The sequence below is a fragment of the Cetorhinus maximus genome, chromosome 5 (genome assembly GCF_964194155.1).
Source record: "Cetorhinus maximus chromosome 5, sCetMax3.hap1.1, whole genome shotgun sequence".
Lineage (NCBI taxonomy): Eukaryota > Metazoa > Chordata > Chondrichthyes > Lamniformes > Cetorhinidae > Cetorhinus > Cetorhinus maximus.
In genome coordinates this window covers 84946783-84965124 of record NC_135883.1, presented here as the reverse complement: position 1 = coordinate 84965124, position 18342 = coordinate 84946783, and the positions used below count along the sequence as shown (strand labels likewise).

The window sequence follows — 18342 nt, the reverse complement described above, 5'->3', positions numbered from 1 at the left end:
GCTGAACTTGTTCTCACACTGAACAATTTTTCCTCTCACTTCCTCCAAATAAAAGGTGTGGCTATGGGTATCCGCATGGGCCCCAGCTATGCCTGTCTCTTTATGGGGTATGTGGAACATTCCTTGTTCCAGTCCTACTCCGGCCCCCTCCCACAACTCTTTCTCCGGTACATCGATGATTACTTCGGTGCTGCTTCATGGTCTCGTCATGACCTGGAAAAATTTATTAATTTTGCTTCCAATCTCCACCCCTCCATCATTTTCACATGGTCCATCACTGACACTTCCCTTCCCTTCCTTGACCTCTCTGTCTCAATTTCTGGTGATAGACTGTCCACCAATATCCATTACAAGCCTACCGACTCCCACAGCTACCTCGACTACAGCTCCTCACACCCCGCTTCCTGTAAAGACTCCATCCCATTCTCTCAGTTCCTTCGCCTCCGTCGCATCTGTTCTGATGACGCTATCTTCAAAAACAGTTCCTCTGACATGTCGTCCTTCTTCCTTAACCGAGGTTTTTCACCCACGGTCGTTGACAGGGCCCTCAACCGTGTCCGGCCCATCTCCCGCGCATCCGCCCTCACGCCTTCTCCTCCCTCCCAGAAACATGATACGGTCCCCTTTGTCCTCACTTATCACCCCACTAGCCTCCGCATTCAAAGGATCATCCTCCGCCATTTCCGCCAACTCCAGCATGATGCCACCACCAAACACATCTTCCCTTCACCCCCCCCCTGGCGGCATTCCGTAGGGATCGTTCCCTTCGGGACACCCTGGTCCACTCCTCCATCACCCCCTACTCCTCAACCCCCACCTACGGCACCTCCCCATGCAAACGCAAAAGATGCAACACCTGCCCCTTCACTTCCTCTCTCCTCACCGTCCAAGGGCCCAAACACTCCTTTCAAGTGAAGCAGCCTTTTACTTGCATTTCCCCCAACTTAGTCTACTGCATTCGTTGCTCCCAATGCGGTCTCCTCTACATTGGAGAGACCAAACGCAAACTGGGCGACCACTTTGCAGAACACCTGCGGTCTGTCCGCAAGAAAGACCCAAACCTCCCTGTCGCTTGCCATTTTAACACTCCACCCTGTTCTCTTGCCAACATGTCTGTCCTTGGCTTGCTGCATTGTTCCAGTGAAGCCCAACGCAAACTGGAGGAGCAGCACCTCATCTTCCGACTAGGCACTTTACAGCCTTCCGGACTGAATATTGAATTCAACAACTTTAGATCTTGAACTCCCTCCTCCATCCCCACCCCCTTTCCGTTTCTTCCCCTTTCGTTTTGTTTTTTTCCAATAATTTATATAGATTTTTCTTTTCCCACCTATTTCCATTATTTTTAAATCTATACCTTTTATGCCCTGTTAGTCTTTCCACCCCACCCCCACTAGAGATGTACCTTGGGTGTCCTGCCATCCGTTCTTAATTAGCACATTCGTTTAGATAATATCACCACCTTCAACACCTCTTTGATCCTTTTGTCTGTGACATCTTTTGATTATCTGCTCCTATCACTGCTTGCTTGTCCCTACAACCACACCCCCCCCCACCCCCAACTTCTCTCTCCCCCCCCCCCCCCACCTTAAACCAGCAATATTTCACCCCTCTCCTAATATTACTCAGTTCTGTTGAAGGGTCATGAGGACTCGAAACGTCAACTTTTTTCTTCTCAACCGATGCTGCCAGACCTGCTGAGTTTTTCCAGGTAATTCTGTTTTTGTAAAAAAAATGTTTGTTTGCCAGGGGTGGTCTCTGAGTCAGAGTCAAGCTCCTACTTAAGGACATGCACACACTATCTAGGTTGATATTTTTTGACTGTGGGAGTACTATATTGTTGGAGGTGCTGTCTTCCACATGAGACATTAAATTGCATTATGTGTTGTGTATTCAGGTTGACGTAAAAGATTCTGTGGCACTATTTGAAGAAGAGCAGTGGGATTCTCCTGATGTCCTGATTAAGCAATTGGACAAAGAAGAATACTCCAACTGGCAGGATGTGACTAGTGATGTCCCCTGGGAACTGTAGTGGGCCCTGAGCTTTCCCTTATTTATTAATGACTTGGATGGAGAAATGGATCTTTATGCCTAATTTTTCTGATACCAAGTTAAGATGACACAGCAATTAGTATTTTTGGGAGCAGAAAGTTACAAAGAGACATTGATTGATAGATAAGTGAGGGAGGGCAAAACTATTTTGATGGGAGTTCAAGGTGGGGAAGTGCAATGTAATTCTCTTTGGACTGAAGAAAGATGGATCAGATTATTTTCTAAATGAAGAGCTAGGAACTGTGGAGGACCAGAGATTTAGAGGTCCATTACAGAAATCACCAAAACCTAGTGGACGGGTACAAAAACAATTCAAACGGGTAATGAAATGTTGGACTTCAAGAGTACTGGAATACAAAGGGTTCGTAGTTGTGCTGCAGTTGTATAAAGATGAAGTTCTGGTTAGATCATATCTGAATATTGTGTTCAGCTCTGGCACTGCACCTGAGGAAGGATATATTGACCCTGGAAGAGGTGAAACACAGATTCACCAGAATGATATTGGGGCTAAAACGGTTAAATTCTGAGGATGGGTTGCATATTGTATTCCTTCAAGTATAGAAAATTAAGGGATGATATAATTGAGGCGTTTCAGATTGTTAAACAATTTGATAGGGTTGGTAAAGGGAAAGTATTTCCCCCGGTGGGCTAAGTTCAGAATAAGGGGTCATAACCTGAAAATTAGAGCTAGGCCATTTAGAGATGATGTCATCAAACATCATTTCATGCATAAGGTAGATGAAATCTAGAACCTAAGAAAATATTGAGTGTCGGCCAGTTTCAAATGTGAGATTGATTAAATTTTTGTTAGGCAAGTATATAAAGGGATGTTCCCAGGTAATGCCGATTTCTTATTCAAAATCAGTTTGGCCTTCACATGCAGCGAATGATCAAAATCGTAGCTTTCATAATTGATATAATTTCTGTATATCTAGGTTACACTTGACTTTTTAACAAATATTCATAAAAGTCTTTTATTTTAAGGCTGAAGAAAAAAACAAAGCAACTGAAACAGAAGGAAGAGGAACCTTCAGGTTGCAAGGCTGATAAACCATTACACAAAATACAAGTTGGTCAAGGTGTTTCTGAAGAAAACATCAATGTAACTCCACTACATTTTTTTGACCATGAAAAGGTTATGGATAATTTTAAAAGTTCCTTGAAAACAGGGGACAATACTGCAGAAGACAATAAAAGAAAAACTGCTCAAAGGAAGGAAATCCGTCGTGCAGAGCTCAAGAGTTTTTACTTGTCTGGTAAGTAACTGTAGAGGATCTTGGTTCACATTTCAGCCAAAATCTTTTTGTTTCTAAATTGAAGTTGCATGTTTGATAAGTATTCATCGTAGTTTTGCAGTGATCATTTTTGCTAGCTTTATTTGCCGTTACAAAGGTTTGCAAGTGTTTGTATGCTTATCTCTCAATGGTTGCATTATATTTTTGTTATACCTGAAACACCTAATTCAAATTGTTAAATGATCATCTAATAGAAATAGAATTTCAGGTTGATTACAGCGCACAGTCGTATATAAAACATTCCAATAGCCAGTCAAAATATATCTGTCAAAGTCCACTGTGAAAGCACTATTTGATGTGATGGTATAATCACTGAGAGGTATTTTCCACCACTTGCCCTATCTAGTTCTTTGTGGTGGTCATGTGGCTCTTATCAGCAAATCACACATTATCATATTGGATCCCCAGATGAGCTTCCAGCCACATATTCACTGTAACACAAAGTCGGCTTATTTCCATTTCTGTTACGTCACCCGATTCCACCCCTGCCTCAGCTCGCTTGTTGAAACCCTCATCAATGCCTTTGTTAGCCCTTGACTTGACTGTTTCATCACAATCCTGGCTGCTTTCCACACCTTCCTAAACCTGTGGTCTTCAAACTCTGCTGTCTATGTCTTTACTCTCAACAAATCCCATTCACCCATGAACCATATGCTTGCTGACCTACATTGGCTGCTGGTTAAGCAATATCTCTATTAAAATTAGCTTCTGCACTTTTGAATCCCTTCATAATATTGCCCCTCCCTATTTCTGTAACCTCCTACAGCCCTTATATATCTGTGTTCCTCCATTCTGGCCTCTTGACCATCCTTAATTTAATCACTCCTCCACAGTCTCGCCTTCAGCTACCAAAACCTTATGTTGTGGAATTCCTAAACCCCTCCACCTATTTTTCCTCCGTTCAGACACCCTAAAACCAATCTCTGGTCAATTGACCCTAATACCCTCTCATGCAGCATGGAGTCAAATTTTATTTGACAGTACTCCTGTGAAGTGCCTTGGGGCTGATCACTATATTAAAAGGGCTATATAAATACAAGTTGTTCTTGGTTGTTGGTAATGATTGACAATATACATTAAAATGAGAGGTGGGAAGGAAATTTGGATGATTAGGGATTTACTGGGAATTGGATCATGGACCACGAGATGGATCTTGTAGAGGAGGTGAGCTTGGAGAGGGCAAGGAGAGATGAGGAGAGGAAAAATTAGATGAGTTCGCAGTTAGGCTGGGGACAAGTCTAGAGGCAGGATTAACTTAGTACAACAGTGGGAATGGCAAAGCCGGGTAATTACAGGCCCCCTTAGTTTCACTTCAGTAGTAGGCAAAATGCTTGAAGGTAACATAAGGCACTACTTAGATAAACAAAGCATCATCAGGGGCACGCAACATAGTTTCTGGAAAAGGAGATGTCGTCAATGCTAAGTTATTTGATGAAAGCAGTCCGATAGACATTGTTAACTCAACTTTGAGGAAGCCTCTTAAAAGGCACCTCACAAGGTTACAGAATAAAATCATTTGGAATTTACAAGTAATCTAAGGTGGATTAAAGATTAATTGAATCCCTTAGGCACAAAGTTGTTATTGAATTTGGATTCGTTTGGAGACCAGTGTCTGGTGTTCCACATGTCTTGGTGTTAGGATCATTCTTCACTAGCTTCATGAATGACTTTGATGCAGATGTTGGGAATATTCAACAAATGAGTGAATGGTACAGAGCTATGGGCAATTGTTAGATTGTGTAGTGTGCTAAAGTGTACTGCAAGCACATCTGATTTGCTGGGGTAATGGACCTGTGTTTGATGAATAATATCTATTTTAGAAAACTGTTGCATTATATAAGTGAACAAGCCGAACACTAAATATACATGCACCTAACAGTGAATGAATTGAAGCCCGTGGTCAGTGCATCATACTTTAAAGGTTCATGACTGATTTTGTTTGCTTTTCTAGGATTCTGTAGGCACTAGATAAGTATTTTTATTCATTCATGGGATTTGGGTGTTGCTGGCTAGGCCAGCATTTATTGCCCATTCATAATTGCCCTTCAGAAGGTGGTGGTAAGCTGCCTCCTTGAACTGCTGCAGTCCATGTGGTGTAGGTACACTCACAGTGTATTTAGGAATGACAGTGAAGGAACAACAGTAAATTTCCAAGTCAGGATGGTGAGTGGCTTGGAGGAGAACTTCAGGCGAAGGTGTTCCCATGTGTCTGCTGCCCTTGTCCTTCAAGATGGTAGCGGTTGTGGGTTTGGAAAGTGCTATCTAAGGAGCCATGGTGAGTTCCTGCAGTCCATATTGTATCTGGTACACAGTGCTGCCATTGTGCGTCTGTGGAGGAGGGAATGAATGTTTGTGGATGGGGCACCAGTCAAGCGGGCTGCTTTGCCCTGGATGGGATTGAGATCCTTGTGTGTTGTTGGAGTTGCATCCATCCAGGCAAGTGGAGAATATTCCATCACACTCCTGACTTGTGCCTTGTAGATTGTAGACAGGCTTTGGGGAGTCAGGTGAGTTACTCGCTGCAGGATTCCTAGCCTCTGACCTGCTTTTGTAGCCACAGTATTTATATGGCTAGTCCAGTTCAGTTTCTGGTCAATCGTAACCCCCAGGATGTTGATAGTGGAGGATTCAGCATTAGTAATGTCATTGAATGTTGAGGGGCAATGGTTAGATTCTCTCATATTATTGATGGTCACTGTTACTTGCCACCTGAGCCCAAGCCTGGATATTGCCCAGGTCTTTCTGCATTTGGACATGGACGGCTTCAGTATCTGAGGAGTTGCGAATGGTGCTGAACATTGTGCAATCATCAGTGAACATCCCCACTTCTGACTTCCCACAATGAAGTCCTGGAACTAAGATCATTGACCTCTAGCAACCCCCACCATCTTCCTTTGTGTTAGGTATGACTCCAACCAGTGAAGAGCTTTCCCCCTGATTCCCATTGACTCCAGTTTGGCTAGGGCTCCTTGATGCCTTGAAGCAAATGCTGCCTTGATGTCAAGGGCTGTCATTCTCACCTTATCTCTGAAGTTTAGCTCTTGTCCATGTTTGAACCAAGGTTGTAATGAGGTCAGAAACAGAGTGACCCTGATGGAACCCAAACTTAGTGTCAGTGAGCAGATTATTGCTAAGCAAGTGCTGTTTGATAGCAGTGTTGATGGCCCCTTCCATCATTTTACTGATATGGAGAGAAGACTGATGGGGTGGCAATTGGCAGGCTTGGGTTTGTCTTGCTTTTTGTGTACAGTACATAACTGGGCAATTTTCCACATTACCAGGTAGATGTCAGTGTTGTTGCTGTACTGGAGCAGCTTGGCTAGGGGTGCGGCAAGTTCTGGAGCACAAGTCTTCAATATTATTGCTGGAATATTGTCAGGGACCGTAGCCTTTGCAGAATCTAGTGCCTTCTGCTAATTCGTGATATCACGTAGAGTTAATAGAACTGGCTGAAGACTGGCTTCTGTGATGCTGGGGACCTCAGGAGGAGGCTAAGATGGATCACTCTGGCTGAAGATTGCAGCGAATGCTTCAGCCCTATATTTTGCACTGATGTGCTGGACTCCCCCATCATTGATGATTGGATATTTGCAGAGCCGCCTGCCCCAGGGCGTTGTTTAATTGTCCATCACCATTCACGACTGGATGTGGCAGGTTTGCAGAGCTTTGATCTAATTCATTGGCTGTGGAATCACTTGGTTCTGTCTATTGCTTGCTGCTTATGCTGTTTGACATGCAAGTATTCCTGTGTTGTAGCTTCACCAGGTTGACCTCATTTTTACTTATGCCTTCTGGCATGCCCTCCTGCACTGTTCATTGAACCAAAGTTGCTCTCCTGGCTTAGTGGTGATGGTAGAGTGAGGGATATACCGGGCCATGAGGTTACAGATTGTGGCAGAGTACAGTTCTTCTGCTGCTGATGGCCCAAAGTGCCTCATGGATGCCCAGTTTTGAGTTGCAAGATCTGATCATAATCTATCCTGTTTAGCACGGTTGTAGTGTCACACAACACAGTGGAGGGTATCCTCATTGTGAGGACAGGACTTCATCTTCACAGGGATTGTGCAATGGTCATTCCTACTATCATGGAAAAATTAATCTGTGGCAGGCAGGTTAGTGAGGATGAGGTCAAGTATGGTTTTTTTTCCCCTCCCTTAGTTCCCTCGCTGTGTGCAGTAGACCCAGTCTAGCAGCTATGTCTTTTAGGACTCGGCCAGTTCTGTCTGTAATGGTGCTACGGAGCTGCTCTTGGTGATGGACATTGAAGTACCCCACCCAGAGTACATCCTGCACCCTTGCCATCCTCAATGCTTCCTCCAAGTGGTGTTCAACGTTGAGGAGTACAGATTCATCAGCTGAGGGGGAGGGGTGGAACGGTTGGTACGTGGTAATCACCCCTTGACATTCAGTGGCATTACTAACGCTAAATCCCCCACTATCAATATCCTGGGGGTTACCATTGACCAGAAACTGAACTGGATTAGCCATATAAATACTGTGGCTACAAGAGCAGGTCAGAGGCTAGGAATCCTGCGGTGAGTAACTCACCTGACTCCCCAAAGCCTGTCCACTATCTACAAGCACAAGTCAGGAGTGTGATGGAGTTCTCTCTACTTGCCTGGATGAGTGCATCTCCAACAACATTCAAGAAGCTTGACACCATCCAAGACAAAGCAGCCTGCTCGATTGGAACCTCATCCACAAACATTCACCCCCTCCACCAGCAACGCACAGTAGCAGCAGTGTGTACCACCTACAAGATGCACTGCAGAAACTCACCAAGCTCACCAAACCCACGACCACTATCATCTAGCGGAACAAGGGCAGCATGAAAGTTCCCCTCCAAGCCATTCACTATCCTGACTTGGAAATATATCACCATTCCTCCACTGTGGATGGGTCAAAACCCTGGAACTTACTCCCTAACAGCACTGTGGGTGTACCTACACCACATGGACTGCAGCAGTTCAAGAAGGCAGCTTCTCACGGGTAATTCAGGATGGGTAATAAATGCTCGCCTAGCCAGCAAAGCCCACATCCCTTGAATGAATAAAAAAATACCCACAGGAGGTTCCCTTGCCCATGTTTGACCTGATGCCATGAGACTACATGGGGTCTGGATTCGATGTTGAGGACTCCCAGGGGAACTCCCTCCTGACTGTATACCACTGTGCCATCACCTCTGCTGGGATTGTCGTGCTGGTGGGACAGGACATACCCAGTGATGGTGATGCCTGGGACATCATCTGGGGCATGATTCCGTGTATGACTATGTCGGACCATTCTGTGAGACAGCTCTCCAAATAACATCCCCAAGTGTTAGTAAGTAGGACTTTGCAGACTTGACAGGTGTGTTTGCTGTTGTTGTTTCCGGTGCCTTGTTTGATGCCACGTGGTCCGTCTGTTCGCTCCTTATCCAATTTTCTGTAGCGGTTTGATACAACTCAGTGGCTTGCCCGGCCTTTCCAGAAGGCATTTGGAGTCAACTACATCGCTGTGGATATGGAGTCATCCCAAGTAAGGACGGCAGATTTCCTTCCCTAAAGGATATTAGTGAACCAGATGGGTTTTTACGGCAATTGATAATGGTTTAATGGTCATCATTAGACTTTTAATGCCAGATTGTATTGATTGAATTCAAATTCCGCCATCTGCCGTGGTGGGATTCGAACCTGGGTCTCTGGGTTACTAGTCCAGTGATAATACCACTGCGCCACCACCTCCCCCTAAGGTAGACCATGACGAGCTGCTTCACTTTGTTTAGAACAGTAGAACCAGAAAACACCACCTGCACTTGAAGCGGGGAATTAATTCAGAACTCATCTGTGGGAACAATTAGGGGCAATTTTAATGTGTAGGAGAGCGAGGATTTTTTAATTGTTTCATGGGATGTTGCTGATGAGGCCAGCAGTTGTCCATTCCTGATTGCCCTTGAGAATGTCATGGTGAGCCGCCGCTTTGAGCTGCTGCAGTCCATCTCAGCAAGTATACCCACACAACCACCTTCAGGTGCTTCATCAATGACCTTCCTTCGATCATAAGGTCAGAAGTGGCAGTTTTAGCTGATGATTGCACGATATTCAGCGCCATTCGTGACTCGTCGGGAACTGAGGCAGTCTCTGTCCAAACACAAAGAGCTGGACAATATCCAGCTTTGGGCTCACAAGTGGCAAGCAACATTCATGTCACACAAGTGCCAGATAATTACCATCTCAAACAAGAGAGAATCTAACCATCTCCCCATGTCATTCAATGGCATTACCATCGCTGAATACCCCACTATCAACATTCATTGACCAGAAATTGAACTGGACTAGGTACATATATTCTGCGTGGCTCCAAGAGCAGGTCAGATACTAGGAATCCTCTGGCGAGTAACTTCACCTCCTGACTCCCCAAAGCCTGTCCACCATGTACAAGCACAAGTCAGGTGTGTGATGGAACCCCACCACCTGGAAGTTCCCCGCCAAGCCACTCACCACCCTGACTTGGAAATATATCGCCATTCCTTCACTGTCGCTTGATCAAAATCCTAGAATTCCCTCCCTAACAGCACTGTGGATGTACCTACACCACAGGGGCTGCAGCAGTTCGAGAAGGCAATTAATCAACACCACCTCAAGGGCAATTAAGAATGGGCAATAAATGCTGTTCTAGCCAGCGACGCCCACACCATGTAAATGAATTAAAAAAGGGTTCCAGGATTTTGATCCAACAAGTGTGAAGGGACAGCAATATCTTTCAAGTCAAAGAAGAAGATGAGTCAGATGGACTCAACGTTAACTGTCTTTTTCTCCACAGATGCTGTTAGACCTGCTGAGTTTTTCCAGCATTTTCTGTTTGTTTCGGATTTCCAGCATCCGCAATATTTTGCTTTTATTTTCGTTCAAGTCAAGATGGTGTGTGGCTTTGAGGGAAACTTGCAGGCGGTGATCTCCCCATGCATCTGTGGTCCTTGTCCTTCTAGCTGGTAGAGGTTGTGGGTTTGTAAGGTACTGTCAGTGGAGCCTTGGTGAATTGTTGCAGTGCATCCTGTAGATGGTACACATTTCTGCCATTGTGCACTGATGATGGAGGAAGTGAATGTTTGTGGATGGAGTGCTGATCAAATAGGCTTCTTTGTCCTGGATTGTGTTGAGCTGCTTGAACGTTGTCAGAGCTGCACTTATCCAGGCAAGCGGAGAGTATTCCATCATACCCCTGACTGCTTTGTAGTTGGTGAACCAACTTTGGGGAGTCAGGAGGTGAGTTAGTTGCTGCAGAATTCCCAGTCTCTGATCAGCTCTTGTAGCCACAGTATTTATATGGCTGGTCCAGTTCAGCTTCGGATCAATGGTAACCCCTAGGATGCTGATTTGGGATGGGGGGGTGTGGGGTTTAAAACCGGAGATTTAAAGTATGTTGGGAAGCTGACTTCAACACTCTCTGACTTCTGCATTTAACTGCAGTGCGTTAAGCTGTTTGAGAGCAACCCCCTCAAGAAGTGTGTTGTGAATTTCAATATGTTAATCGGTTAATTGCATAATAGAGTCAGAGTTTTACAGCACTGAAAGAGGCCCTTCGGCCAATCATGTCCACGCCAGTCATTAAGCCCCTATCTACTCTAATCCCATTTTCCAGCACTTGCCCGTGGCCTTGTATGCTATGACATTTCAAGTGTTCATCTAAATACTACTAAAATGTTGTGAGGGTTCCTTTCAGGCAGTGAGTTCCAGATAGCCCCACCGTCTGGTTGAAAAATGTTTTCCTCCAATCCCCTCAAAACCTCCTGGCCCTTAACTCTGCCCCCTGGTTATTGACCCCTCCACTAAGGGGAATTGTTTCTTCCTATCTACCCTATCGGTGTCCCTCATAATTTTGTACACCTCAATCAGGTTGCCCCTCAGCCTTCTCTGCTCTAAGGAAAACAGCCCCAGCCTATCTAGTCTCTCTTCATAGCTGAAACGCACCAGCCCAGGTGAATCTCCTCTGCACCCTCTCCAGTGCAATCACATCCTTCCTATAGTGTGGCGACCAGAACTGCACACAGTACTCCAGATGTGTCCTAACTAACGCTTTATACAGCTCCATCATAACCTCCCTGCTCTTTTATTCAATGCCTCAACTAATAAAAGCAAATATCCCATATGCTTTCTTAACCACCTTATCTACCTGTGCCGCTGCTTTCAAGGACCTATGGGCATGCACACCAAGGTTCCTTTGATCCTCTGTACTTGCTAGGGTCCTAACATTCAGTGTGTACTCCCTTGTCTTGTTAGTCCTCCCAAAATGCATCACCTCACTTTTCAGGATTAAATTCCATTTTCCACTGTTCTGCCAATCTTACCATCCTGTCTAATCGTGTAGTCTTGCTATTTACCACACCACCAATTTTCGTGTCATCTGCGAACTTACTGATCATACCTCCTACATTTATGTCTAAATCATTAATGTACATTACAAACAGCAAAGGACTCAACACCAAACTCTGCAGTATGCCATTGGACACTGGCTTCCAGTCACTAAAACAACTATCGACCATCACCCATTGCCTTCTGCCCCAAGCCAATTTTAGATCCATTTTGCCAAATTGCCCTGGATCCCATGTGCTCTTACCTTCTTGACCAGTCTCCCATACGAGACCTTGTCAAAAGCCTTACTGAAGTCCAAGTAGATTACATCAACCGCGCTACCCTCATCTACACACCTAGGCACCTCCTCGAAAAATTCAATCAAATTTGTTAGACATGATCTCCTCTGACAGAGCTGTACTGACTATCCTTGATTAATTCTTGCCTCTCCAAGTGGAGCTTAATTCTGTCTGTCAGAATTTTTTCCAAAAGTTTCCCTACCACTGCATCAATATTAACATGGCCGTTGCAATTTGACTGTGGGTCCATGGCTTTTCCAGGCTTCCTGGAATTTGCCAGTGAAAACAAGGCCAAGTACATGGCGGTGATTTAAGGGGTTGAAGACATGAGTGGAAAAGATGTCAATAAATACTGAACTCAGCTGCTTTCTACACTGTGTATCAAAGACTTTGTTCACGGTACTTGTGTTGAACGATAACGATTACAACTTTGAATGTTTGGATTTCTGATTTGCACTATGGCTCTTTCATCCATCAGATCAGCATGTTTGCCACTCATGCGGTGTTACTTTGGACCTCAGCTGAGGACCAAGATGGCCAGCACCAGTATTAGCAAGAGTAGTACCAGCTGGAGCAGGGCGTGCAGCAACAACCTAGTGCTTACACATCTGCAACTCCATAGGGGAGAAGGGATCAGCGGAAAGGTGCAGCTCACTGGAGGCTATACCTGGTATCCAGGGTTTACAGGCAACGGATGAGCTTTTTTGACATGTCAGGACACCAGTGTCTCAGGAGACTCAGGGTCTGGTTAGGCTGGGACAAACACTTGCAGCCTGCTTGAACAAGACCTGCTGCCAGATGGACCTAGTGGCTACACTTTACCAGTGGCTGTCAGTCGCCACCATCCTCAACAACTTGGTCTCTGATTGCTTCCAGGGTTCTACTGAGAGTGTTTGCAGGATCTCAGTCAGTACACAGAAACGTGTAAGACAGATGGACTGTTTTGCCAGGGTAGGCTGTTATGTCAACTTGGCTTGTGGTAACACCGCTCAGAGAGCGTGTGGGATCCATCAACTGCATATGTTGCAATTAAGGCACTCCTAGATCACCCAGGAGTATTTATAAACCACAAGGGCTTCCACTCTGTCAATGCGCATCTAGTGTGCAATTACCAAAAGATCATTATGTAGGTGTGTGGAAGATTCCTGGGCGACTGACAATTGCTGTTGCCCTGTGGGAGTCCTCCCTCCCAATTCTTTTGCACTTTGAAGCAGACGTACCAGCTGGCTGCTGGAGACAGGTGCCTGGACAGATTTGGAGGCGTCCTTCAGTACAGGCATACTCTCTAAAAAGGCCATGGTGTGCTGCGCTCTACACAGCATTGCACAGCAGCAAGGTTTGAACCTACAGGAGGAATACAATTGTCAGAACACAGAACCTCTTCAGAAGATGATGAGAGGCAACGGTGGCACATGACATGTCTTACCTACCATGCATCAAACATGATAAGATGAAAAGGGAAAGTGATGAAAAGATATAACATTTTAGTGGAACTTAAACAGAAACTTACCAATCTAACATTTTAACACACCCACATGCAATACCCTTGTGCAACTACAAATCTTCATTCTGCCATTCCTAGCACTTCTATATGGTGCAACCCCTGTGGCATCAGTAGAAGTAGAGACAAGCTGCTCAGATCTGTCCTCTGACTGTTCAGATGCCCTTGGCCAATGCCCTCTAGGTTTTGAAAACCATAAAGGCCCTGCCAAATCACCACCTGTAACTTGGCCATCGGGACACAGGCAGCTTGTGGTGAACTGGCTGAGAAGTGGTTATGAGTGAGGGCGGAAATGCTTTGAGCCTCAACTTTCATGTCCCATTTCACCATCGTCAGGACCCACCCGTACTTCCTTGCTAGCAATGAAGACATTTTGTTTCAAATCAATTGCGTGAAGAACAGTCAAGGCTACGGTATCCTGCATCCTATTTAAGATGGCATTCATAGTGTGCAAGCCATTAATGAAGCCTGCATGCACTTGTTTGATTGTCGAATTTAATACCCCATGCAGGTGATCGCTCTTTCCATGCATGAACCCATCATCGCAATGGTCTGTGATAATATGCTTAAGATGCATTCCTTCAGCCTCTCTGCGAGCATGCACTGCGGTTGGAACATCTGCCATACATTGCACATTCTTTACAGCTGCTCCATAAGTCCCCTGTCTCTACGGTCCCCAAAATATAGCCTTTGCATCCAGCTTGGATCATCCTGCAACCTCTGATGTGAACTCGTACTGCTGAAACAAAGGTTCACCAGGCTTGTATCCGGAATGGCAGGACTGTCCTATGAATAGAGATTGGGGAAACTGGGCCTGTATTCTCTAGAGTTTCGAAGGATGAGAGGTAATCTCGTTGAAACCTACAAGATATGTAAAGTGATAGACAGGGTGGATGCAGGTAAGATGTTTGTCCTGTTGCAGAGTCTAGAACCAGGGGACATGATTTCAACATAAAGGGGAAGCCACTTAAGAGAAACTATTTTACTCAGAAGATTGTGAATCTTTGGAATTCTGTATCCCAGACGGCTGTGGAAGGTCAGTCATTTGAGTATGTTTAAAGCAGAAAATTGACAGATTTCTAAATACCAATGACATAAAAGGATATTGGGATAGTATGGGGAATAAGGCATAGAAGTGGTGATTAGTTGTGATCACATTGAATGGCAGAGCAGGCTCAATGGGTTGAATGACCTACTCCTGTTCCTATGTTCATGTCCCTGTCTCTGCTATCTGCTCTTGCTTGTGATGTATGAGTCATCAGGTGAAAATCTGTTGGTTCCACCGAAGTGGCGCATGGTCTACCTGAGTCCCTTGGCGCACCTTAAAAGAGGTGAGCTCATGTGAGCTTGTAGCTGCCTTCTTAGATAATCTCCTGCGGGACACTTGAAGGCTTGTGGGAATTTAAAAGCTTGAATTAGAGCTACCAAGGTAAAAATGTTTTGAGATCATTATGCACATCATATTTAATTTGCTGCTGACATCAAGTCAACATGATTAAGTGTTGTATGCCATGTGGCTGACTGGTATTTAGTTCTGTCACCAGGTAGCTGGGAAGTCCCCAGCTCTGATGGCCAAGCATGCCAAGACACCACTGATGCCCAGAACTGCCACCTCTGCGGCTATCAGTGGAGAAATGGCTGGAGGGCCAGCTTCCATTCTCTTCCCCTCCCGCGTTTTGTGCTATCTTCCCCTGCAGAGAGGAAAAGAGACCTATGAGTGAGTGTGATGGCATGTGTTGGATGGATGGAGAGCATTCTTTGAAGGAAACTGAGGGAGAGGTATGACATTGCATAAAGGTGAGTGTGAGTATCAGTAGTAGATGGACAGATGTGGATGTGAGGAAGTGCTTAGACAGAGATGGGTTTACCTGCAAGGTAAGTTGGTGTGGGGAATGATTTGCTGGAGTATGCTTGAGAAGACAGAGTGAGGTGTTTGGGGTGGTGTGGACAGCAGGATGTGGGTGACTATGCCAATGCACTCACCTTTCCTGCATTGCTTTGGTCGTTACACCACTTTCAGCACTGAATCCACAAGCCAACACGTGTCTGCTTCTGACCTCATTGGCAACCTCCACCCATGCTGCCTTTGTTTTACCTTCAGGTTTCTTCCACCTTCACTAGTGAAGAGTATCTTCCTTACAATCCCTGGCATCAAGCCAAGGGAGGTGTCCAGCTCCAAAGCCAATCAAACTATTGGTGTATTCCTTTAAATACTGGAGTTAAAATTAATTCATGTGGATTGTCGTCATACCCACTCAAGCTAATTAGTCGAGAAACCTGGAAATGATATAGTGATGCAGTGGCCAACTTAACAGCAGCTGACCGAAGAGCTGTACTTATTGCTGGGTTTCCTGCATTCTACCAGACCCTCCGTTCTCAGCAGGTCAGAAACTAAAAATCCAGCTCAATATTTCAGTGAGCAAGAGCTTTATGGATTAGTTGATATTGATTTTTCCAAGTGCAAATCAAATAGATTTCTTTCAAAAAGCAATATTTTCAAATCAATATATCCTCTCTTTTTTGGAGCGTGTGAGCAGTTTGTTTAATTACATGACCCCTTAAATTTTTTTGTGCAGCAATGCATGTGCTATAACTGAAAGAGGCTGACTTATATATCGCTTGAGTGAGAACTTTGGGTTACTGTGTGGCTCTGCAGCTTAGAGGGAATATTGTTTCTGATATCATAACTCACTCATGTATTATGTGCTAAGTGTAGAAGGCTTGGGGGAATAGATAAATTTGGACCAATAGTTCCCAAAGTGCTCCATCATTGAAGCTTTTCTTGCATCACATCTAGGTCTACTGTGGATTAATTGATCGAGCAAAAAATGCACATGATACACATTGTAATAATATATTACACTTAGGAGAGCTATGACTTACCAAAAGGAAAAGTTCTTGCTATTCATTAAACTGATAACATAACCTGGGCATCTCTAACTTCTTAATTATAAACTTTGAGAGCAAGCACTGAAGTTACACGGAGCAGGAATATTGGCTATTTGAGAATTTTTACCACCTTGATGGTGGGGTTGCGGTTGTTGTTGGTTAGTTAGGGTTATTTGCTGAGTAATTTATTTTTTGCCTTATAATCTTCTCTCTTCTTTTACCATTTATCTTAACCCTGAGTCCTCTGGCTACTGACCCTCCTGCCAGTGGAAACAGTTTCCCCTTTATTTACTCTTAACTTGAACATTATTAAATCCTCCTTGTACCCTTATCTTCCATTTGGCTCCATTTCTGCACACTGTTAGGTATTATGGTCTTATGGAAATCATTTGCAAACCCCAAAGTGGGGCTGCTAACTCTGGTTTGACATATTCCTGGAGATTTGATCATCTGGTTTTCAGTCACGTGATACTACTTGTGATATTTAATCACATGACATCTAATAATTGGCCACTTTTTTGCAAATGCTATCAAATTAACCTTATTTGAGTGTTTTAGTATTACTAAGCCCCAAATAAAATATTAGACTTTTTTATTCTTTATGGTGTGATAAAAAATATTTATAAGTCAAAGAAATAAAACATTATATAATGGCACACATCACAAGCCAACAGGTACTCTCCTTTTCTCCAGTTTGTGTTGCCTTCTCTTTCGATCCCTCTCTTAATTTATTGATCTCTCTTCTCGCGCCCCCACCACACCATCTAGTTATTGTGTTCTCTCTTCCTTTCCCAATTTCTGTTTCTCTCTCCCCGCTCCTCCAGTTTGTTTTGCGCTTGTGCGCTTGCCCTCTCTCTCTCTCTCTCTCTCTCTTGCTCTCTTTTCTCTCTCCCCCCGCCGCCGCCGCTGCCAAGTCTCAGGACTCATGAAGTTTCCAGGCTGTTTTTATTCAGTCTAATGCCATCATCCTTGCAACTAACAGTGAAGTTGTGTATTCTGAATTTTGGAGGGAGCAGAGGGCTCAGACAACATTGGTTGCAAGTCACAATAACCAGGGTGCTGCCCATGCATGAACTGCACATACAAGGACCATTTCTCCTGAGTTGCCAGCAGCAGTGCTTGGGAGACCAATCACCCATTCCAGTAGACTTCAACCCAAACAGGAAGTTTGGGAAGCCTACCCCAAAGTATCCCCAGTTTTAACTGCTGTGCATAATTCAGGTACTACAAGGCATTTTTTCATTTTTATATAAATATAGCTACATAGTACAGTTGTGTATTCGTCTTTAGATTTATTTTCAGAGCATTCTTTGTATTAGTTGAGCTGAGGACCATGAAGCTTAAATATGTTGTTCCTAGTTAGGTTCCATGATGTATTTTTGCTATAGTGATAATGTGTGGGAGCTCCCACAAGTACTCTAATCTCAAAACTGATAATGTCTGCATGTTTTTGTGGCAGAAGCAGTAACGAACGTGAACTCAAAAGGTAACACTACATTCTACTCGTATTGTTGTCTGATTTTATAGTCAGAGCTGCCTGTTTCTGGTTTGGTATTAGAAACATAGAAACTAGGAGCAGGAGTAGGCCATTTGGCCCTTCGAACCTGCTCCGCCATTCATTATTATCGTGGCTGATTATCTAACTCAATAGCCTGCTCCCGCTTTCTCCCCATACCCTTTGATCCCTTTCGCCCCAAGAGCTATATCTAACTCCTTGAAAACATACAATGTTTTGGTCTCAACTACTTTCTGTAGTAACGAATTCCACAGGCTCACCACTCTCTGGGTGAAGAAATTTCTCCTCAACTCAGTGCTAAATGATCTATCCCATACCCTCAGACTGTGACCCTTGGTTCTGGACTCCCCCACCATCAGGAACATCCTTCCTGCATCTACCCTGTCTAGCCCTGTTAGAACTTTATAGGTTTCTATGAGATCCCGCCCTCATTCTTCTGAACCCCAGCGAATATAATCCT

At 44.5% G+C, this 18342-nt stretch overlaps 1 protein-coding gene across 1 annotated transcript in view; it reads left to right on the top strand.

Annotated features, from left to right (window-relative positions):
* Positions 1-18342, top strand: part of LOC144680774 (nuclear receptor coactivator 7-like) — a 131060-nt gene that overhangs the window by 60108 nt on the left and 52610 nt on the right. Inside the window, exon 4 of the mRNA XM_078542152.1 lies at positions 3037-3308. Within this exon, the coding sequence (XP_078398278.1) occupies positions 3037-3308 (272 nt within the window). The remainder of the gene's footprint in view (positions 1-3036; positions 3309-18342) is intronic.